The sequence below is a fragment of the Erythrolamprus reginae genome, chromosome 8 (assembly GCF_031021105.1).
Source record: "Erythrolamprus reginae isolate rEryReg1 chromosome 8, rEryReg1.hap1, whole genome shotgun sequence".
Taxonomy (NCBI): Eukaryota; Metazoa; Chordata; class Lepidosauria; order Squamata; family Dipsadidae; genus Erythrolamprus; species Erythrolamprus reginae.
In genome coordinates, this window is record NC_091957.1 from 1,597,905 (window position 1) to 1,622,711 (window position 24,807).

General features: G+C 41.6%; 1 protein-coding gene across 2 annotated transcripts; it reads right to left on the reverse strand.

The window, feature by feature from the left end:
- Positions 1-6,075: 6,075 nt before the first annotated feature.
- PTGES (prostaglandin E synthase) lies at positions 6,076-24,141 on the reverse strand. Of its 2 annotated transcripts, none has more exons than XM_070758173.1 (4): positions 24,054-24,141; positions 23,793-23,957; positions 16,457-16,539; positions 6,076-6,784 (listed from the first exon to the last, which is right to left on the reverse strand). In XM_070758173.1, exons 2-4 carry the CDS (start codon positions 23,898-23,900, stop codon positions 6,538-6,540), a joined length of 438 nt encoding a protein of 145 aa, XP_070614274.1. In that variant the 5' UTR covers positions 23,901-23,957; positions 24,054-24,141; the 3' UTR covers positions 6,076-6,537. The 2 variants fall into 2 exon arrangements, with proteins under 2 accessions (XP_070614274.1, XP_070614275.1); XM_070758174.1 differs by having other exon boundaries at positions 24,061-24,139.
- Positions 24,142-24,807: the final 666 nt, after the last annotated feature.

Below are 24,807 nucleotides of genomic sequence, written 5' to 3' on the forward strand. Positions count from 1 at the left end.
AGTGGAAATCTTACCAGTACACAAGGAGCACTTACCGAAACTACTTCTGTCTCATTTGCACATGATTTATCTAAAACTTTCTTTTCAAGGAGCGAATAACATGCGCCATATTTTATCAAGCAGTTTGTCCGAATGCAACCTTCTTTTTCCGGTTCCTCCTGGAAGCAACGGGTCCCAAACGTTGATTTTATCAGTCTCCTATATTTTGGGTTTAACCACTCACTGTTTGATAATTCACCACTATCTGACAGGGAACTACTCCCCCTAGTAACTTCAGCCCCGTGAGGTTCTTCTAAATCAGTGTTCCCTTCGCTCTCATCTCCACTGCCCTCTGATAACCTCCCTAAACCAGGATAAACTAAGGGATCTGTTTCTTCATCTTCAGAATCCTGAGGCTGACAAGGATCGCTCACAACATAACATAAGGTCCTCAATTTATGGCCATCCATTTAAAGCTAAGATGGGGATGAAAAAATAGGTGATTAGTGATTGGTTTTTCAGACCATCGTGGCATCTCCAGCTTCTGATGAGGAAAGTCAACGGGGAAGTCAGATTTTCTTAACAACTGCACAATTCACTTAACAACCTGTTCTGTCCGGCTCTCTGGTAGAATCCTCCCAAAAATGCACAGATACAATTTCAGACACACACACGTTTGAAAATTCAAAACAATGTTCTTTATACTGAAAATGCACTTAAACCAAGCCCTCTTTTTGTTGAGCAAAGAGCCCTCGTCTCCAAACAAACTGGTAATTTGTACAAGTCCCTGATCAGTTCCGTGATACTTAGCTTGCAGCTGTGAGGCAATTCACAGTCCTTCTTCTTTCACAAAGTGACACACACTTTGCTCTGGTTTAGTTTCAAAGCAGGGAAAAATCAGCACACACAAGGTCAAAGTCAGCAAAGCAGTCACGAAACACAACGATCAGATAATCCTCCACAATGGCCAAACCCACAGGCTGCTCTTTATAGCAGCCTCACTAATGACCACAGCCCCACCCGACCACAGGTGGCCTCATTTTCTGTGATAATAATCTCTCAGTTGTTGCTGCCTATGCATCGCTCTCCACATGCTTGGCTGTATCATTAACTCTTGTTCTGAATCCAAGGAGGAGCTAGATAATTGATCTCCTTCTGAGCTGTCTGCCACACTCTCCTCCTCCCTGTCACTCATGTCTTCTTGGTCAGAGGAGCCTTCATCAGCAGATTCCACCGGGGGCAAAACAGGCCTGCAGCATGTGGATGTCTCCCCCACATCCACAGTCCTTGGGGCAGGAGCTGGGCCAGAGCTAACCACAACACCAACCACTGGAAGAAAAGGCATAAGATTGTGAGGGACCCATTTAATGGCTCCATCGCTTGAGGACAAAAGCCCAGTTATTGGTCGTAAGCCAAGGCCTGTTAGTATTTGGATTTCCCAGAATCTCCCAATGAAAGGACTATAGTCTAATTTCCTTCCAATCAAAACAGACCCTCGAGTTTTTGCTCTGGAAATTCCGATCAGAATGGAACTTTTATCAGGAGACTCAAATCCTTGGAGCAATTTATACGTCTGTTTCCTTTGCCCACTCACTCCTTTGCCTAGAGAAAATAAAAATCTGAAATCTCAGCCTTATATAGTGGTTTTTTCACCCCATTCCACACACCTGACAAATATCTGTGCATTGCTTTTCATTTTTGTTGGTATTATTTATTTGGGTGTTTTTGTTTTTATTTATTTGTAGCCATCTTATTATTTTTACAAATAACTCATGGCGGTGAACATATCCAACATCCCTTCTTTCTCCTATTTTTCCCACAATAACAACCACCTTGTGAGGTGGACCGGGCTTAGAAAGAGACCCTGGCTCAAAATTACCGAGCCCACTTTCATGGCTAAGGCAGGATTAGAACTCGCCAGAACCATTTCTAAGCCAGCTGCAACTCCCGTTCTTTTGTGATCGTATTGGATAATTTCTAGCAGTCTGTTTCTGGGATCCAAGCCTGGTTTGTGGGAATTCTCTAAAATGCGACTTAGCGTGGCCAGAAAAAAGAATAAAAACAAAAATATAAAAAACAAATAAGTAAATACAGTATAACTTTAAAAAACTTAAATATTACATTTTTACTAGAGACACTAGAGGGCAGTGTTGTATCATCAAATGCATATTTCTGTTTTTATTCTCTCGGGTAATTTTAACTGCAGAATAATGTTCTGTGGATTAAACGATAGGGAATCATTTCTAAGGATTTTAATTTAGGGATTTTTCCCTTGTGGGATTAAGGATGAGTGTCCACATCCTTCTACATTAACCGAGGTGGTGCAGTGGTTAGAGTGCAGCCCTGCAGGCTACTTCAGGTAACTGCTAACTGTAGTTCAGCAGTTCAAATCTCACCACTGGCTCAAAGTTGACTCAGCCTCCTTCCAAGGTGGGTCAAATGAGGACCCAGATTGTTGGGGTTTGCAAGAGGCTGATGCTGTAAAATGCTTAGAGAGGGCTGGAGAAGCACTGTGAAGTGGTATATAAGTTTAAGCGCTATTGCTAATGCCACGAGGGTTGCCCAGAAAGTAATGCACTACATTTTATTTTCTCCAACAATGAAACATGAAACTTACACGCGAGAAAGAAGGATGTTTCTTCTACACTCCCTATCTTCCCACATCATCTCCGTCCCGTTCTGTGGCCTTCCTCCAGCGAGACACAAGGGCGTGAATGCCCTGTCGGTACCACTCCTGGTTCTGGTCACAAAGTCATTTCTGCACTGCAATGGCCTCACCCTCTTTGCCCAGCGACTAACCGTACCTCTGTCGACTGCGGATTCTCCATCAACTCTACACAAACGTTGGTGAATGTTCCCAACAGTTTCTTTCTCCGAAGTGAGAAATTCAGTGACAACCGTTGCTTGTAACATACATCACTGACAGACACCATTTCGAAACACGGCTGCAGCTACGCTCTCTGTCTGAAGAAACTCAAAATTTACACGTGCACTCCTGACAAGTCAAATATTGTATATCTAAAGTTTCACATCCATACCATTACTGTAGGCTGAGAGAAAAAAATGTGGTGCGTCACTTTCTGGGCGACCCTCGTATTAACCAGTGGAAGGACATGCCTCCAGAAATTGTGGGTTCTCCATCACTGAAGGATTTTAAAGAAGACACTAGACAGGGTGTAGGTTCTCCTACAGGAGGGTGGGCTAGATGACTTCCAAGGTCCCTTCCAGTTCATTTTTTCTATTCAGGCAGGGGCAACTAAAGGTGAGAAATTCGGACGTTAAGTCATGTTGAGTGGACTTCCAAAAAGGAGTCCACTTTGTTGGGGGAGAGATCAGAAGCAACATGAGAAAATATTATTTTACCAAAAGAGTCGTAGATGCGTGGAACAAATTTCCAGCAGATGTGGTTGGTAAATCCATAGTAACTGAATTGAAATATGCCTGGGATAAACATCGATCCATAAACATAGATAAAATACAGGAAATAGTAAAAGGGCAGGCTAGATGGACCAGAAGGTCTTTTTCTGCTGTCGGTCTTCTGTGTTTCTAAGAACAGAAGCTGTGAATTCAAAGTCGTTGATAACTTTACCTGGGTGACTCAAAATCTTCACTGACATACAGGTAAGAAACATTACTCAAAAAAATTAATAATAAATAAATTAGAAGCAGGGCAAGAGTGTTTCTGTCCTATTTCACTTCCTGCTTTCTTTTGCTTTAGATTTGCATTGAACTCTGCACGTCCTCTTGAGAAACTAACTGTTGTGGTTAGCTCTGGCCCAGCTCCTGCCCCAAGGACTGTGGATGCAGGGGAGACATCCACATGCTGCAGGCCTGTTTTGCCCCTGGTGGAATCTGCTGATGAAGGCTCCTCTGACCAAGAAGACATGAGTGACAGGGAGGAGGAGAGTCTGGCAGACAGCTCAGAAGGAGATCAATTATCTAGCTCCTCCTTGGATTCAGAACAAGAGTTAAGGATACAGTCACACATGCGGAGAGCGATGCATAGGCAGCAACAACTGAGAGATTATTATCAAAGAAAATGAGGCCACCTGTGGTTGGGTGGGGCTGTGGTCATTAGTGAGGCTGCTATAAAGAGCAGCCTGTGGGTTTGGCCATTGTGGAGGATTATCTGATCGTTGTGTTTCTTGCCTGCTTTGCTGCGTTTGACCTTTTGTGTGCTGATTTTCCCCCGCTTTGAAACTAAACCAGAGCAAAGTGTGTTTCACTTTGTGAAAGAAGAAGGACTGTGAATTGCCTCACAGCTGCAAGCTAAGTATCACAGAACTGATAAGGGACTTGTACAAATTACCAGTTTGTTTGGAGACCAGTGCTCTTTGCTATACCAAAAGAGGGCTTAGTTTAAGTGACTTTTCATTATAAAGAACATTGTTTTGAATTTTCAAACGTGTGTGTGTCTGAAATTTATACCTGTGAATTTTTGGGGGGAGTCTACCGGAGAGCCCGACAGAACACCCCTTAGGAAGCAACACTGATTGACAATCAATTTCACAGGCTGTTGTACATTTTCAACTTTGTGCAGAACAAAGTATTCAATGAGAATATTTCATTCATTCAGATCTAGGATGGGTTCTTTGAGTGTTCATTTTTTTGAGGAGTATATATTGTAAATATATGGATGACCAGAGAGCCCGACATAACACTAACCACCTGTTTTTCCCCCACAAAGTGCTTGGGGTCAATGGGGAAGCAGCCAGGAGGTTGATGAGTCAACCAAAAAAGGTTCCATTTGGAGGAAAAAACCCTCATAATTCACCATGGTGATAGTTACGGCCTTGAGATCACCGAGTGGTCTCCCCTTCAAGTACCAACGGGTTTGACTGTGCTTAGCTGCTTTTTTTTTTTTTTTGAGATGGGAACCTGCTTTGGAAGGGTGAGGCCCCTTGTTGTAACCTTGGTGAGGAAGTATAACAAATAGCAGTGCCTACACACAGAGTAAACACTCGTTCACAGACTTGGAAGAAGATTTCCCATAGAACCTGCTTCTCCGGAAAAGAATTCAAGATTCCCTGAGAGTGATCTGTCCTGCCCCAACCTGAATTCACCCAAACTTGAAGTTACTCATGTGGATTAGTGGTTCCACTCTCTAATTGCTTTCCTGTCTGGACATTCCCCCACTCTAACATTTATTGAGAACCTGGTATTCTGTACTTTAAGAACCGAAGAACCTAAGAAGAGCCCTGCTGAATTGGGCCAAAGCCCATCGAGTCCAGCATTCTGTGTCCCACAGTGGCCCCCAATTGTCCATTTATTTTATTTATTATTTATTACTTGGATTTGTATGCCGCCCCTCTCCGAAGACTCGGGGCGGCTCACAACATGTAAAAGACAAATCATAAGTAAGATCCATGGGGATCTTGAGCAGAAAGAGGAGGCAAGACCCTCCCTTTCCCTTGACCCCCAACAAATGGGACCCAAGGGAACCCTGCCTGCCTCAACCAATATAGAGAAAGAGAGAGAAAGAAGGAAGGAAGGAGAGAGAAAGAGAAAGAGGGAAAGAAGGAAGGAGAGAGGGAGGGAGGGAGAGAGCATAAGAACCTAAGAAGAGCCCTGCTGAATCGGGCGAAAGCCCATCGAGTCCAGCATTCTGTGTCCCACAGTGGCCCCCAATTGTCCATGGGGATCTTGAGCAGAAAGAGGAGGCAAGACCCTCCCTTTCCCTTGACCCCCAACAAATGGGACCCAAGGGAACCCTGCCTGCCTCAACCAACATAGAGGCGGTACATGGACATGCATGAAATCTATGTATCTTGACATCCATGGAATCTATGCATCTCAAGGACCTCCTACAACTCCCAAAATCCCCCAATCTTCCGGCCAAGAGACATAATGTAATGGACGTTTAAGAGGGTTGAGAAAAAAATATAATCTAAAAAAACAGGAGTTTTACACAATGGAAAAATGGAAAAATCCGCTCCAAGTCCTCAGAGAGGGGTGGCACACAAATCTAATAAATAATAATAATAATAATAATTATTATTATTATTATTATTATTATTATTATTATTATTATTAATGTGTAAAGAAACTTTCCCACCTATGGCAAAGTTTGGGGATGGAAAATGCCAGGACTTCAAATGTCTTTTAATTTTGGGTTTTTTTATTCGCTCAATTACAAACAGTGCGAAGATGAAGAGGCGTGTCCATCACTCAACCCACGCTGGACTCTGAACACCTTGTAGCTGGAATGGTCACCTCAAGGGATTTCCAATGAGGTTGGCTACACCCTGCCCGGTGAGAAAGTATTTCATCCTTCAACTGATGCAAGGAAGAACTCTTTGCACTCACAGCCACACAAGTTGTGATGTTCCTGGCTTGCCCACGTCTTAAATTTCTCCAAAGCAAACCTGGACATTGCAAAAATCACCATCCACGCTTTACAAGCAGAGAGCAGGAGATAAGAAATCTGTCCATTATAGTCTTTTTTTCTCCCAAAAGAGAGAAGCCAGAACGATAACTCAGCTGTAAGGCGAAGCATTTATTCTTCATGTCCTCCCTTTAAATTCACGCAGTGAGGAGGACGAAGGTCACGGATGGTCCCTAATGCCTGATCACTGAAACGAGGATCTGCAAAGCCATGGAGAAACACGGGATCTGAGCCACGCTGTAGGCCACGGAACGGGTGGGAGCTCTCAGTTTGAGGAGGTAGGCTGCGCTGTGGACCATCCGGCCCAGAAAGAAAACCAGGAAGTGGATCCGAGCCACCAATGGATTGGGATGCAGGAGGCTATAGACAGCCCCGATGAAGAGGAAGGGGTAGATGGTTTCCATGTCATTGCGGTGAACCCTGGAGACAAGAGAAAGACACAAGAGGAACGTGATTAGACTCAGTCATGTAGACCCAACATTGGGAAGAGTCATCTGGGCTTCTGGGTACTATTATAGGGTTCCAGATGGACAGGTTAGAGCTGGTTGGCCCAAAGGTGCTTTTTCAAGGCACCTGAACGTCTTCGTTTTTGCTTGAAGATATTCCACCTCATCCAAGAAGCTTCCTCGATTCTAAGCTGAAGGATGATGAATGGAAGACGTTTCTTGGATGAGAAGAAGTGAAACATCTTGAAGTAAAAATAAAGATATCCAGTTGCCTTTTGAAAAAGCACCTTTGGGTCAACCTTGACCTGGATGATGGAGAACCTCCACAAGTTCAGAGGTGTGGGTATGTGTGTGTCACAGGCAGTATGTGGACATGATTTCTGAACGTAGTCAAAGGACCTGGTGTTTCAGTCTGGAGGGCAGAAGACTGGGAAGGGACCCGTTGGCCCTATTCAGATATTTTATGTTGTTTGTTAGCTCTGCCCCAGCTGCTGCCCCAAGGACTGTGGGTGTGGGGGAGACATCCACATGCTGCAGGCCTGTTTTGCCCCCGGTGGAATCAGATGATGAAGGCTCCTCTGACCAAGAAGACATGAGTGACAGGGAGGAGGAGAGTGTGGCAGACAGCTCAGAAGAAGATCAATTCTCCAGCTCCTCCTTGGATTCAGAACAAGAGTTAATGATACAGCCACGCATGCGGAGAGCGATGCATAGGCAGCAACAACTGAGAGATTATTATCAAAGAAAATGAGGCCACCTGTGGTTGGGGGGGCTGTGGTCATTAGTGAGGCTGCTATAAACAGCAGTCTGTGGGTTTGGCCATTGTGGAGGACTATCTGATCGTTGTGTTTCGTGACTGCTTTGCTGACTTGGACCTTTTGTGTGCTGATTTTTCCCCGCTTTGAAACTAAACCAGGGCAAAGTGTGTTTCACTTTGTGAAAGAAGAAGGACTGTGAATTGCCTCACAGCTGCAAGCTAAGTATCACAGAACTGATAAGGGACTTGTACAAATTACCAGTTTGTTTGGAGACCAGTGCTCTTTGCTATACCAAAAGAGGGCTTCGTTTATTTGCATTTTTCGGTATAAAGAACATTGTTTTGAATTTTCAAACGTGTGTGTGTGTCTGAAATTGTATCTGTGCATTTTTGGGAGGAGTCTACCAGAGAGCTCGGCAGAACATTTAGAAGAGAAATTGGTGAGAAAAGTTTAATTCCGTTCTCCTTTTTCAGCTCACAAGTGAAATGCAAAACCTCTCTTAAAATTTTAAGCTTTGCAGAAGGAAGAAACAGATTCCGCATTCCAATACAAGACGCCATTATTCAAGCGAATGTATTCTGTTAGGCAGGCTGGCTTGGAAACCCCACGATGGAATTAAATAACGTTTAATTGCATCATTAGAAAGCAGGAACAGAAAGCCTGCCAGATCATTGCAATGAATATCGTCAAACTGGCTCCCCCAGTTAAAGTCACAGAGGTGATCTCAGAGGTGAAACAAATCAGGGGAAGCCACTTCCCAGCAAAGTTGCGGCTGGTTGGTTTTGCAAAATAAAATAAAATGAAAACACGATAACCAAAAAGAACAACAGTGAATGCCGACGACTTCTATTCACCAGAAAATAATTTGATATGCTGCAAGACTGTAACTCTCCTTCTCTCAAGAGGAAATTGATGATATTTTTATGTTATTTGTAATTTTGTAATTGTCCAGGTGTTTTTGGTTTGTTTAGAAGTGTATGTATGTTTTTCTATTTTCTTTTTTGTGTATTGCAACTATGTCAATGTATATATTTTCTTGATTATGCTTTTTAAAATAAATTTGTTAATTGTTAAAAAAATAAAAAATAAAATGAAAACTTGACAAACACCTTCAAAACAAACTTTGATTTCATCTTTTTCCCGACTAGTGGAAAATCCCTTCTAGCCTGAATCAGCTGCAGTCCGAAACAAACCTGGCACCTAATTGGTGAATTGTACCTGCAGTCCATACCTCTAACTGGGTTCACACATTTGGCAGAGGTGTTGCTTTTGTTGAACGGTGATTTATGCAAGACAGCAACAACAAAAGTTTTGTACAGGCAGCCCTCAATTTACATCCATTTCAGTAATGTGATCATACGAGTACAGTCAGGTGCACATAATCAGTAAAAAAAAATCCGGGCACGTAGAAAAAAATTGAATTTTCTTTTCCCTTCTGGGCTCTGGGTCTGTTTTTCCTATCATAGTAAATGAGGTTGAATGTGTATAATTTTAGAAGAGCTGTGAGTGTGTGTGTGTACATACACATACAGTTTATATAGTAGATAAAGTTTATTTTTGTGTGCCTCTGTGTAATATATACGTACACCTATGGCATATATACATAGAATTAAATAGTATATTTTGGATGTTCAGTCATAGTAAATAGAGAGGGAAATTCTCTTTGAAGCGAGGAGGGGCCAGGTACCCTAACCCTTGATGTGAGTGACGTCAAGTTGGCCACCTTTAAGCCAGTCACATGACCTTTAAGCCATCCCCCAGGTCACATGATTGATCATCAAGCCACTTCCAGCTGGTCACATGGTTGGCAAGCCACACCTGCAAAGTAAGCCATGTCTCAGTGTAGTAGTAAATTTTTTTGAAGCCCTTCCCTGGTCCATTTGCATAAGGAAGAATAGTTGCAGCTCAGGGTTGAAATGTTGGCTCTTTGGTGCTCCCTAAAAGCGCGATTGTTTTCTTGCAGATGTTTCATTGCCAAACTAGATAACATCATCAGTGCTGCCGTAGAAGGGAATGGAGTTTGGGAGGAGAAAGAGGACTGTGAGTTCCTTAATGCTCTCTGAACTTGGTTCTTTTCTTGCCAACATTTCATTACCAAAGTAGATAACAAGGGAGTGGAGTTTGCTCTCATATTATAAATTAAAATGCTGCATCAGTGAAAAATGTGGAAGAAATGCTTCGTGTGGCACCTTCTTCAGGTCTGTTGTCATTAAACCAAATGGTGGCAAGTCCAGGATTGCATGTACTTTCCTGCCTCACAACTTCCACGAAAAACTCTTAAGAGTCTTTTGCGTTCTCAGCCATGCAAATCCTTCCCAGAAGTCAGAGCAAGGCCTGGGCTTTTTACATAAGTCTCTCTACAGCTCATGGGCCAGAGATCACTGCAACTACGGCAAGCACTCACATCTGTAATCAGCCGTGTTATTTGCAAAGCAGATGGACGCATACTTAGCCCGATAAACACCCAATAAATCCACTTGAACGGAGACTTGGCGATTAGAAATCCCTCTGAAATGGGTTTTGTTTACCCATGCAAATGTACAGATGGCCGGAAGCCTCATCTTCAGGAATGACTCAAAAGAAGGTCCTCAACTCGCTAGCTTCAACTTCAAGGGAAGGACTCAAGGCCAAAAGAATCTCAAATCTCAACTCTCTAGATTCAACTTTAAGAGAAGGACTTAAGGCCAAAAGAACCTCCTCTAGTTTCTACTTCAAGGGAAGGACTCAAGGTCAAACAAGCTCCTCAACTCTACCTTCAACTTCAAGGGAAGGACTCAAGGTCAAAAGAAGCTCAAATCTCATCTTTCTAGATTCAACTTCAAGAGAAGGACTCAAGGCCAAAAGAAGCTCAAATCTCAATTATCTAGATTCAACTTCAAGAGAAGGACTCAAGGTCAAAAGAAGCTCAAATTTCATCTTTCTAGATTCAACTTCAAGGGAAGGACTCAAGGCCAAAAGAAGCTCAAATCTCAATTATCTACCTTCAACTTCAAGAGAAGGACTCAAGGTCAAAAGAAGCTCAAATCTCATCTTTCTAGATTCAACTTCAAGAGAAGGACTCAAGGCCAAAAGAAACTCAAATCTCAATTCTCTAGATTCAACTTCAAGAGAAGGACTCAAGGTCAAAAGAAGCTCAAATCTCATATTTCTAGATTCAACTTCAAGGGAAGGACTCAAGGCCAAAAGAAGCTCAATTCTCTTGGTTCAACTTCAAGAGAAGGACTCAAGACCAAAAGAAGCTCAAATCTCAATTCTCTAGATTCAACTTCAAGAGAAGGACTCAAGGTCAAAAGAAGCTCAACTTTCTAGCTTCAACTTCAAGTGAAGGACTCAAGGTCAAAAGAAGCTCCTCAACTCTAAGTTTGCATGGAATGACACCCACAGCTGGATTCCATCACCACCCACCCCCATTCACGAAGAGGCAAAAAAGAGGCTATCCAATGGAACTCTCCAGCCATTTCACATGAGTCTCACTCATGTACACATTTACACACCCACCTTGTCTGTTGTTAAAAATTGTTAATGGGAGATTATATAAACAATACAAGGTTATGACCTAAGGCCCTCAACTTCAGCTACTTCCGGCACATATTTCAGCCTAGGGCATAAACACAACTCAAGATTGAGCTATTTTATTTGTGCTGTTGAAGATTAACCTTCTGTTGACCTAATTTCGTGCCTAGATATTATACTTTAGAGAAACTCTGCCCTCTTTGACTAGGAAATTCAGACTGTAAATCATTCTTTGGCCCTCCAGGCAGGGAAGAAATACTGGGGAAGAAGGAATGAGTTACAACAAGTTCTTCTTGGATTACATAGAGGTTGTAACCAAGGAAAACCATAACACATCAAAAATATAGAAAGAGGACAATCCAATCGATTCACCAAGGCTGTAGACGTCAGTCATTACATTGTCTACCTCAACTTTCTCTTTTTTTCTGATGGGGAGGCCATTCAGTTCCTGCCCATTTTCTCAATTTCTCCCAGAGTTGAGAAGAACCAGGTGATGAAGAAGTAGCCTCCTTCACACATTCTTCTCCATCTATCATTACTAGCTACCATTAATGTGAGCCAGTTTGCCAAGCACTCAAATTCTGGTCGTGGGATCACATGGTGAGGCAGACACCGAGAGACATGGTCAAAAGCAACATTTTTTCCCAATGCTGTTACACCTTTGAACAGCCACTCAATGAATTGTTGTAAAGTTGAGGACAACCTCTACTAGAGTCCAATGAATAATGATAGAGTTGGAAGGGAGAATGATAGAGTTGGAAGGGGCCTTGGAGGTCTTCTAGTCCAACCCCCTGCTTAGGCAGGAAACCCTACACCACTTCAGATGTTGGTTATCCAACATCTTCTTATAAACAGTGTTGGAGCATTCACAACTTTTGGAGGCAAGCTGTTCCACTGGTTAATTGTTCTAACTGTCAGGAAATTTCTCCTTAGTTCTAAGTTGCTTCTCTCCTTGATTATTTCCACCCATTGCTTCTCAGGTGCTTTGGAGAATAGTTTGAACAGGGCTACCATGTCACCTTAGTCCTTCTTTTCATTAAAGTAGAAATGAATATGTCTTTACATTTGGTGGAAGGTCAGGGAGATTCAATCTAGGCAGTGTTTCTCAACCTTGGCAGTTTGAAGATGTGTGGACCTCAATTCCCAGAATTCCCCAGCCAGCGTTGGGAGTTGAAGTCCACCCATCTTCAAACTGCCAAGGTTGAGAAACACTGATCTAGAGTTAAGGATGAATTTCCTGATACTGAGAAGGATTAACCCGTGGAACCCCTTGCCTCTAGAAGGTGTGGCTACTTCATCCCTGGAGATTTTAAAGGAATTTTTGGACAAGCATTCGTCCGTGAAGTCTCCTGCCTTGGGCAGGGGATGGACTAGAAAACCTCCAGAGTCCCTTCTGGCCCTTTGATTCTGCAATTCTTTGACAGATATCTGAGCTACCAGGGTTTACCATCCCCCTCCCAACCCTACCAGGCTGCAAAAAAACGAACACAATTAAACACGCTGGAAGGAATCCCATTAATTATAGCCAATTCACTGAACGGCAACAAAGCTTAAATTTAAGAGGTGTTTCTTCCTCCATTGGGTCTCCCTCTCAGCTTTGCAGAAACAAAAATGGGCCGTCCAGCAAAATGCCAGAGGACACATTCCAGCCAGCCCTCAGCTGCGGAGGCCGACGTCTTTGCAAACTAACCAAGCTGAAAAATCCTAAACCCCACCACCATCCTTTCTTTTTGGCTTACTATCTGGAGCCAACTTTTTAGCTGAAAGCAAACAATATGTTGTAAATCTTCTCCAACCCTCCATTGCTTTCTTTGGAGTTCCCAAGTGGAAACAAACAGTATTATTTCTCCAGGCAAGAGAAAGGAATTTGATCAGGGGGGGGGGGGGGAGGAAGAGCGACTCTTGTTTATTTAACTTTTAAAAGCACCCACATTATTCCTCCTCGCTTCTCAGTCCTCTCCCCCCCTGCTATTTAATATCTACATGAAAACGCTGGGTGAGATCATCCAAGGGCATGGGGTGATATTCCTTCCTTCTTTCCTTCCTTCCTTCATCTCTCCTTCCTTCCTTCCTTCCTTCCTTCCTTCCTTCCATCCATCTCTGCAAACCACTTAGAAAGGGCTGGAAAAGCACAGTGAAGCAGTAGATAAGTGTAAGGGCTATTTCTTCCTTCCTTCCTTCCTTCCTTCCTTCCTTCCTTCCTTCCTTCATCTCTCCTTTCTTCCTTCCTTCTTTCCTTCCATCTATCCATCCATCCATCCATGGTGCACAGCAGTTAGAATGCAACATTGCAGGTTAATTCTGCCTACTGCCAGCAGTTTGATTGAGTCAAGGTTGACTCAGCCTTCTGTCCTTCAGCGGTAGGTAAAATGAGGACCCAGATTGTTGGGGGCAAGAGGCTGATTCTGTCAACCGCTTAGAGAGGGCTGTGAAAGCACTAGGAAGCGGTATATAAGTCTAAATTATATTGATCTTCCTTCCTTCCTTCCTTCCTTCCTTCCTTCCTTCCTTCCTTCCTTCAGGTTGATTCAGCCTTCCATCCCTCCAAGGTGGATAAAATGAGAACCCAGATTGTTGGGGGCAAGAGGCGGATTCTGTAAACCCCTTAGAGAGGGATATAAAAGCACTAGGAAGCAGTAAATAAGTCTAAATGCTATTGCTATTCTTTATTTTGCAACAGACCCTAAATGTCCTACGCGGTGGGAAAAGGTGAGGCAGGCCCCTATTTCCTAAATATTTTTTTTTACAAAAGAACATAAAATGCCACTGGGGTTTAAAAAGGAAACTTCTGTCCTGCTAAAACAACCAAGCGGAGAATGCCAAGAGGGGAGGAAAAATGCTTTGTTAACCTGGGTTGCATATTTTGTGAGCCCAACGCCCAACTCTCCTTGGCACCGTCTGGAGCTTCACATTCCTTTTCAGACCAACCTTGTCATCGCCAGCCTTGACTCAGGAAAAGGAAAGATTTACTAGTCTGAAACTGCACAAGGCAGCAGGATGTTTTCACACCAGGGGCCCTCTGGTCTTTCTATGGAGGGTGGAATAATCACACACATCGAGAGAGAGAGAAAGAGTGGGGGAATATATATATGTGGACAATCGGACAGACGAATTGGCAGGAAGATTGCAACATTAATCACCTCCCTTTGAAATATAAGGCTATTCTGCTCTTCTTACAAAAAAAAAGAGGCCTCCCTCGTCAGATAAATCAAAGTTTATTAGGCGACAAGATAACTGCCTGTCTGGCCTGTAGATTTTTGGTTTGAAAAGAGTGGACACAGTTGCAGCAGTGAGGAAAGATTCTGGAGGCCTTCCCAAAACGTTTGTTTGTTTATTTATTTATTTTGTCCAATACCCAATGAGGGTTTTGGTGGGTATATAAGTTATAGAGGAGATACTCATAGTAAAATATATCTATGAAAGAATAGAAAAGAAGATATAGGAATAGAACATATCAATGAAAGAATAGAAGAAGAGATATAGGAATAGAAGAAAGGTAGAGGAGATATAGGGGCGTACATAAGTGCACTGGAGTGCCTTTCGTCCCCTGTCCAATTGTCTTTCCTTTCTTTCACCTATCTTATATATTCTCTTCCTTTCATATATCCTCTCCTCTAAGTTCACTTTCACCCTTTTTTATATTATCACATGTCTATTTTCTTCCTATGTATTTATGTATTGGACAAATGAATAAATAAATGAATAAATAAAATATAGGAGAGCAATAGGATAGGGGACGGAAGGCACTCTAGTGCACTTGTACTCGCCCCTTACTGACCTCTTAGGAATCTGAATACGTCAATCGTAGATAATCTAAGGGTAAAGTGTTGGGGGTTTGGGGATGACACTATGGAGTCCGGTAATGAGTTCCACGCTTCGACAACTCGGTTACTAAAGTCATATTTTTTACAGTCAAGTTTAGAGCGGTTAATATTAAGTTTAAATCTGTTGTGTGCTCTTGTGTTGTTGTGGTTGAAGCTGAAGTAGTCACCGACAGGCAGGACGTTGCAGCATATGATCTTGTGGGCAATACTTAGATCTTGTTTAAGGCGTCTTAGTTCTAAGCTTTCTAGGCCCAGGATTGAAAGTCTAGTCTCGTAGGGTCTTCTGTTTCGAGTGGAGGAGTGAAGGGCTCTTCTGGTGAAGTATCTTTGGACATTTTCAGGGGTTTGGGGGTGACACCCTTAGGGGTCTCGGGCCTTCCTCTTAAACCATGGCAGGTCAGCCACTATTGAGCCCCCTGAGCCTAGAAAAACCACTGATGGGAATAAGTCTTGCTAGGACGTCAAAACTGGCTGGATAGAATTGATTGGCCCCAATATTATTTTTGCTTAATTGGATGCAGGGGGGCTGGATGTGAGAAGTTTCAAGTTTAATTGGATTTGTATGCCGCCCCTCTCCGAGGACTCGGGGCGGCTCACAACATATATAAAAAGACAATAGTAGGACCAGCCAATTAATATCCATTAAAAAAAACAATCTTCAAAATTCTGATTTTAAAAAAATCTTCCACTAACATTCAGTCAACAAGCATACTGAAAACATTCGTTGGTCAGGGGGGTGCGGAGAGGGGCGGCATACAAATCTAAATAATAAATAAATAAATAAATAAGATCTAGAAACCCCAGGTTTTGCGGTAAAGATGAGTTTTTAAACTCTTATGGAAGGCAAGGAGGGTGGGAGCAGTGCGAATCTCCGGGGGGGGAGCTGATTCCAGAGGGCCGGGGCCCCCACAGAGAAGGCTCTTCCTCTAGGTCCCGCCAGACAACATGGTTTGATCGATGGGGCCCTGAGAAGAACAGCTCTATGGGAGCTCACCGGTCGCTGGGATTCGTGCAGCAGGAGGCGGTCTTGGAGATGAGGAAGGACCCTTCCCCCAAAGAAAAACAGATCCATAACACAGGGGAGACATGCTGGAAGAAAGAGAAGAGGAGTGAGGAGGAGGAGAGAAGAGAGGAGCGAGAAGAGAGAAGGAGCGAGAACAAGAGGAGAGGAGTGAGGAGGAGGAGAGGAGAGAGGAGTGAGAAGAAGAGAAGAAAGGAGTGAGGAAAGGAGAAGAGAATGAGAAGAGAAGAGAGGGGTGAAAAGAAGGAGAGGAGAGGAAAGAGGAGTGAGAAGAGGAGAGAATAGAGGAGCAAAAAGAAGAGGGGAGGGATGAGAAGAAGAGGAGAGAAGAGAGGAGTGAGAAGAAGGAGAAGAAAGAGGAGTGAGAAGAGGAGGAGCGAGGAGAAGAAGAGGAGGGAAGCTTATTCCGCTTGCAAGACTCTGTTACCAGAGCTATTCTACTCAAAGTAGTTGTAGACCTACATGGCGCCCATGTCTTCATCCGGTCTACCTTGCTGAGCTGACCAGACTCGACCCCCAAGACAACTCACCTGAGACACCTCTGCACATAGGGATCTTCTCTGTGGAACTCCAAGCCACCGTGCCTAAGCGCATCCTCGGGATTGGCAAAAGCCTGGAAAAGGAACGAGATCAAAGGAGGAGATCGTGAGCCTCCATCCAATCACAACTGAGCAAAATCCCTTTTGACAAAAATCAAGACCACCGCCTTTGGGAGAATGATAACCTGGGTGACCGAGCATCTCCATAGACGTCCAAGGTGGGACTTCTCCTACCATTCATTCATTTATGTATTCATTTATTGATTTGATTTATATGCCACCCAACTCTGCAAGGATTCTTGGGTGAATTCATTCATATTCTACATTTTGTAAGTAGTGAATCAGAAACTAAGATGAAATATGTTTGGACAGGAGAGATTTCAGATAACAAAATGATTTTTAATCTTTGTGTAGTTTTGAAAAATGAGCTATACTAATTTGATTAAGAACAAATTGCTTAAATAAATTGTAACTAGCTTTGATATTTTACTTTTTACTACCGTATTAACACCATGTACGCGTAACAATTAACAATAGATTAGTATAGCTGAATGAATTTGAAAGGATTTAAACCAACGATATGAAGTACTGCAATGGCGTAGAAAGACATAAGCGAAAATAATTAAGTAAAGAGAGAACAAGGTTATCTCTCTTGTTTTTAATGTAATTTCCTTTTGCCTTTCTCTTTCCCTTTCTTTTGCTTTATTTATATTTATTCTTGAATGTAATATAATACATAGTTGTAAAACTATCTATTTTCTAATAAAAATTATTAAATTTTTAAAAAGTAGAGAATCCGGACAGAGGCAAGCAACCCCCATCGTCCGTTCTTCCCCTCTTCCCCACGTAGGAACAATTCTAATGTCTTATCAAGTCCAAACACCTGGGAAAGGTGTGGCTCTCCTGCCTGCAGAAATGATGGAGATACGAATGTTGCACCTAGTTCTGTAGAAACAGGGAAGGGTTTCAAAGATAAGCAGAGATCATCGTAGGTGTGAAAGAAGCCAACTTTATTCCAAGAGCGAGTTTTTGAATGCATCAAAAACTCCAATCCATTTGGGGGGAAATTGAAATATGAGAATTTGATTTAAATTTTGGAAGCCAGATAGCGGAGATGAGAAATGGTGGTAGGACCATTTATAACACAAAATGTACTCATTGTTTGGACTTTAAACATATAGAACTTTATTTTATGAAGTAGGTGATATACAGTGCATATACACTAATAATTATTATTATTGTTGCTGTTAATAATAATAATAATAATAATAATAATAATAATAATAATAATAATTTATTAGATTTGTATGCCACCCCTCTCCGAAGACTTCGGGGCGGCTCACAACAACGATAAAAACAATATTATGCTGGCAAAAATCTAATATTTAAAAAACTAAAAACCCTATCATAATTAAAAACCAAACAGCATATACATACCAAACATAAATTATAATAAGCCTGGGGGAAAGGTGTCTCAAATCCCCCATGCCTGGCGGTATAGGTGGGTCTTAAGTAGTTTACGGAAGACAAGGAGGGTTGCTGTTGCTGCTGCTGCTGTTGTTGTTATTGTTGTTGTTGTTGTTGTTGTTATTATTATTATTATTATTATTTCCTTCATTGGAAAGAGAATTCCCTGCAGGCGGAAAGCTAGCAGCTCAGGGACAGGACTGTTTTAACGCACCAATTTGTATATTTTTTTAAAAAATAATTTTACTGAAATTTTCAGTTTTTAAAAACAGCACAACATAAAAATAATAATAAATAACCATCAAGACTAATTTTCTCCCACCCCCTGCTCAGAAACAGCCCTTCCTGAATTCTCTGGCATCAGCCAAACATATATATATATTTTTTACAAGAGAGAGCTCAAGAGGCGAAGCCACCGCTTTGCTAGGGAAGATAAACAGTTCCTCCTGCTGCCGGCTTTCAAACCTTCATGGATTATGAATCCTGAAAAAAACCCTGGGTGTTTATTTTCTGCAGTTCTTTTCTCCTGGTGTGAAGGCTTATCGGCTTCTTTGCAGACCTCCATAGTCACCCCACCCACCTCTCGACAACCTTCAAATCGTGCACTTCTTTCCACCACTTCAAAACACATGCTTCTTATTAAAGAATAAAGCAGCATTGCCCAAGCATTGACGTCAGCCATTCCCGTCAAAATTTTCCCAATAAAACTACTTGAATAGACCCTGTTTCGACACTTTTGAAAAAACCAAGAACCCAAATTTGAAATGTCATGCCACCCCCAATTTTAAAAATTCCCATTACACTGCCACACTGATGCAATTTTTTAATTCTTTCAATTAAAAAAAATCCCATAGCACTGCCAATGATGCAATTTTAAAAAATACTTTGGCATCAGTCACGTTAGGAAAATGGTGGTAAGGTGGATGTGTAATACTGGAGTTCAGATGTCGCCAATGTTGCACAAGAGTTTTAAAAACTAGTTTCAAAACTTTAAAACTAAAATTATACTGCTCCAAAAAACAAAGGGAATGCTCAAAGAACCCATCCCAGATCTGAATGAATGAAATATTCTCATTGAATCCTTTGTTCTGTACAAAGTTGAGTGTGCACAACAGCAAGTGAAATTAATTATCAATCCGTGTTGCTTCCTAAGTGGACAGTTTGATTTGACAGAGGTTTGATTGACTTGGAATTATATTCTGTTATTTAAGTCTTCCCTTTATTATTTTTTTAGTAGTATAGTTTTAAAACTAAAACTATTAAAACTTGTTAAGCACAAAGAGTTTTAAAACTCTTTGTGTTTAAAACTTTAAAACACAAGAGTTTTAAAACTATTTTTTAAAACTATTATGTTCTGGGGAATTCTGGGAGTTGAAGTCCACCCCTCTTAAGGTTGCAAGGATGTTAAAATCTTGGTGGTAAGCCTTGCTCTTTACGTTTAATAAAACCTCATTGTAAGTGTTGGGGTTTTTTGGATTGGGGTGACATGATGGCAGTGGTCCAATATCTGAGGGGCTGCCCCAAAGAAGAGGGAGTCAACCTATTTTCCAAAGCACCTGAAGGCAGAACAAGAAGCAACTAATCAAGAAGAGTAGCAACCTGGAATTAAGGAGGAATTCCCTATGAGGACAATTAACCAGTGGAACAGCCTGCCACCAGAAGTTATAGGTGCTCCATCACTGGAGGTCCAGAGCAATCAAGAGTTAATGGCCTGGTGAATAATCCCCAGGGCTGAATTTAGATAGTTCCGCATCAAATGCCAAATATCCCATTTAAACAGGAGAATATGATTGATTGATTGATTGATTGATTGATTGATTGATTTGATTTGATTTTTAAACCACCCATCTCCTGATATAGATTCCTCCATGCTTAAATGCAAGCATGAACTCATTTGCATTAAGATTTGGTTAATAAAATGAGAGTCTGTTAATGTTTCTCTCGTAATATTTTATTGTAAAGTAGAGAAAAGGTTTTTTTTTCTTAGAGCTTTATAATTTTGCAATGTCATATAAATTTTATGGAATTTTTTAAAGGAGAAAAGAGAGATAATAGCCTCTATTGAATGATTAACAAGAAAAAGAAAACTTGTTTTCTTTTTAATGGTTAATGTTTGATTATAAGCATTGTTGTAGTGTTTGTTGTTATATGTTTTTATTTTATGATAGTTTTTAAAATGATACAATCTTTGTTGGTTTTGCCATGGAGTTATGCATCTGGCCTTCTGTTTAATCCCCAAACACAGCAGTTTTTTTAAAAAGCTATTATATTTATTTTATGTGCTGGCATTCTTAGAAACGAAGGCTCTGGTATCCGGTCTTATCCAGCTTCGCTCTAACTTCAAATCATTTACTCACAAAAATCCCATTTTAGAATACAGTGGTACCTCTACTTACAAACCAGGTTCTTAAGTAGAAAAGTTTGTAAGAAAAAGCAATTTTTCCCATAGAAATCAATGTAAAAGCAAATAATGTGTGCCATTGGGGAAATCACAGGAGGCCCTGTTTCCTCCCAGGAGATTCCTAGAGAGGCCCCATGTAGGCTTCTCCCATCCTTTTCCGGCCCTTTTTCCTCCCAGGAGATTCCTAGAGAGGCCCCATGGAGGCTCCTCCCTGCCTTTTCCTGTTACAGTTTCGGAGGCTCGGGTTTGTAAGTGGTAAATGGTTCTTGGGAAGAGGCAAAAAAAAATTGAACACCTGGTTCTTATCTAGAAATGTTTGTAAGTAGAAGCATTCTTAGGTAGAAGTACCACTATTGAGGATTATAACACAGTGTGGAGTCCGTATTCCCATAAAATAGAATAAATATTCAATTTTATTGAAGTTGCAAAGACGGGGATTTAAGTACACGGAAAGAACCTGCAGTATCCTTTTAAGGAATAGATTCAAGAGAGAAGTACAGTTTTTGTAAAGTTTTTTTAAAATAGATACAAGAAACGTGTCTCTGTAAAAGGAATATTTTACTTTTAAGATGACTAGGGGGAGACATGATAGCAGTCTTCCAATATCAGAAGACCTTTAATTAATCTCACTATTCTCCAAAGCATCTGAAAGCAAGATAAGTAACAGATGGAAATTTATTAAGGAGAGATGCAACCTAGAATTAAGGAAACATTTCCTTAACAGTGAGATTAACCAGTGGAACAGCTTGCCACCAGAAGTTGTGGTTCTGCTCCATCATTGGAGGCTTTCAAGAAGATTTTCAGCCATTCATCTGAAATGGAATAAGATCTCCTGCCTCAGCAGGGGGCTGGACGAGAAGATTGCCAAGGTCCTTTCCAACTCCAATTCTGATCTAATGGTCAACTTAAGGACTGTATTGATTTTGCATCAATTCCAATGGGTATCACATAGATTTATTTATATTTTTACTCTGGAGATCTTTTCAACCAAATATATCCAGGGCTTCCCCCCCCACTATATTAGCACTACTTTTTCCTGCATTAGATGTTTTACGCCTAAAATAAAAAATTTAAAATACTTACTCAGTGGAAACAAAAATATTATCTTAATTTTTAAACCACGTGTCATGCTGGACCTGCCAATATTTTATCCCAAAGGGACAAAGTTCTAAGCTATCCACCCATAAAGCCAAAATATAATTGTTTAGGAACAGTTTCAACTCCTTATGAAAAGTGACGCAAACCAGATGTTTATCATTTTCCATCTTTATTATTTTTATAAATAACCAAGTGGCAAACATATCTAATTTTCTGATTTTCTCCAGCCATCTATTCATTTTCCCCACTTTAATTGCACATTACTAATTACACTCCAGAAAAAACAATTGCTGCCCACCTGCCTTCCATTGAGGACCTGTACACTGCACGAGTCAAAAAGAGGGCAGGGAAAATATTGACTGACCCCTCGCATCCTGGACACAAACTGTTTCAACTCCTACCCTCAAAACATCACTACAGAGCACTGCACACCAAGACAACTAGACACAAGAGCAGTTTTTCCCCGAACGACATCCCTCTGCTAAACAAATAATTCCCTCAACACTGTCAGACTATTTACTAAGTCTGCACTGCTATTACTACTAGTTTTTTCTCATCAGTCCTATCACCCATTTCCTCCCACTTAGGACTGTATGACTGTAACTTGTTCCTTGTATCCTTACGATTTATAATAATATGGATTGTTTCTTCATTGCTTATTTGACCCCTATGACAAGCATTAAGTGTTGTACCACATGATTCTTGACAAATGTCTCTTTTCTTTTATGTACACTGAGAGCATCTGCACCAAAGACCAATTCCTTGTGTGTCCAATCACACTTGGCCAAGAAAGAATTCTATTATATTTTACACAGAGCAGCATGCTAAACCAACCTGGGTCTGGAACAGGGGACCATTTTATTATTATTAATATTATAATTAATTTGGGGGTTCACCCTGGAACCCATCCTCTGTCTGGCAACTTCTCTATGGGCCTTGGGCTATTCTGAATGTGGTATTTATATAGCCACCATATAAATACCAGAACCAATGACTGGTCAGCGTCAACTCCCCAATCTACATGTAAAACAGCCACCATATAAATACCAAACACAGAACAGCCCAAAGCAGACAATTCCTAGAGAATGGGCTCCAGGAAGCTCAAATCGTTTGTCCCACTGACTGACAGACCCAGATTGGATCCTAAAACAACATTTCCCTAAAAAAAATAAAATTCTAAAAAACGTCAAACATTTCTTCCCCTGCGCCTTTGGAGAAAAAGCATCGCTTCTTACAGCTTGCACTATGCTGCTGTTTTTTGGAAACATAGAAGACAGACGGCAGAAAAAGACCTGGTCCATCTAGTCTTCCCTTATACTATTTCCTGTATTTTATCTTAGGGTGGATCTATGTTTCTCCCAGGCAGGTTTAAATTCGGTTACTGTGGATTTACCGTCTGCTGGAAGCTTGTTCCAAGCATCTACTCCTCTTTCAGTCAAATAATATTTTCTCCTGTGGCTTCTGATCTTTCCCCCAACTAACCTGTTTGTGCCCTTGTTCTTGGGTTCACTTTCCTATGAAAAAACGCTTCCCTCCTGAACCTTATTTAACCCTTTAACATATTTAAATGTTTCGATCATGTCCCCCCTTTTCCTTCTGTCCTCCAGACTCTACAGATGGAGTTCATGAAGTCTTTCCTGATACGTTTTATGCTTAAGACCTTCCACCATTTTTGTAGCCCGTCTTTGGACCCGTTCAATTTTCTCAATATCTTTTTGTAGATATTGTGTGTCCAATCACACTTGGCCAATAAAGAATTCTATTCTATTTTATTGTAGGTGAGGTCTCCAGAACTGAGGACAGTATTCCAAATGTGGTCTCACCAGCGCTCTTTTTTTCCCTTCTAGGGAAGATAGATAGATAGATAGATAGATAGATAGATAGATAGATAGATAGATAGATGATAGGTAGGTAGGTAGGTAGGTAGATGATAGATAGATAGATAGATAGATAGATAGATAGATTTATTTATTTAGTCATACAAATATAGTATTGTATTGCAGTATGTTTAAAATAATATAAGTATAAAGTAGAGATAGAAAAGATAAAAAAGGCATTAGGGACAGGAACGGTAGGCACAAAGGTGCACTTATGCTCGCCCAGATCCCAACTTCTTCCGGAAAGCTCCGCTGGGGATAATGGATTCTGGAAACACCCCCTCCCCCTCCAAGCCTCCGATAAGCCAGGATGCCTCTCAAATGTGGTTTCGCGCCTTAAAACCCACCCCAAAAAGCAGAGAGGCGCGAGCGGCAGAGAGGCAGGCGGTTGGTGATGCTGCAAGGAGGGATTTCTCCCCTGGCGCAAAGGATTTGCAAGGGAAGGCAACTCCCTTTCGCTGCCCCCCACCCGCCCCGAACCCACCTTTCTCCGAAGCCTGACTTGCCCCGTGAGGACAGCCACGGCGTACATCTTCAGGAGCGAAAGCGTGGCGAAGAAAACGAAGGAGGCGAACACTTCGTTCTGTATCATTTTGGCGGACGGCGGCGGGAGAAGCGACGCTGTCTCTTTTACGCGTTCCGGCCCGGGCTATATAGGGTGGCGGTTAAAGAAAAGGGGTTGGAGGAGTTGCCGGGGGCCGACCAGCCTTCCTGCAACAAAGCATCGCCCCCCGCCGCCACTTACAACCTACTTTCGCTTCGTGGAAACGCGTCGGAGAAACCGTGCCAGGTTCTGGCTGAATTCGAACCAGAGGCGGAGCAGAAACCCATCTTAACTAGAATTTTTTTTTTTTTAATGCCCCTTAAAAAATGACGTGTGGGGAACGCCGACTCCAGTTTGAGCCAATCGGTTACCGAACAGATGTTGAGGCTTTGCGGGAAAGTTCCAAGAAGAGCAAACTAAGATGATTAAAAGTACATTATTTGACTGAAAGAGTAGTAGATGCTTGGAACAAACTTCCAGCAGAGGTGGTTGGTCAATCCACAGGAACGGAATGTAAGACATGGCTGGGATAAACATATACTGCTCAAAAAAATATAAAAATCAAGGGAACACTCAAAGAACACACCCTAGATCTGAATGAATGAAATGTTCTCCTTGAATCCTTTGTTCTGTGTAAAGTTGAATGTGCACAACAGCAGGTGAAGTTGATTGTCCATCAGTGTTGCTTCCTAAGTGGACAGTTTGATTTCACAGAAGTTTGATTTACTTGGAGTTATATTGTGTTGTGTAAGTGTTCCCTTTATTTTTTCCACCAGTGTGTATCCACCCTAAGATAAAATACAGAAAATAGTACAAGGGCAGACTAGATGGACCAGGAGGTCTTTTTCTGCCGTCAATCTTCTATGTTTCTAAGTGGGCAGTTAAATTTCAGAGAAGTTTGATTTACTTGGAGTGATATTGTGTTGTGTAAGTGTTCCTTTTATTTTTTCCAGCA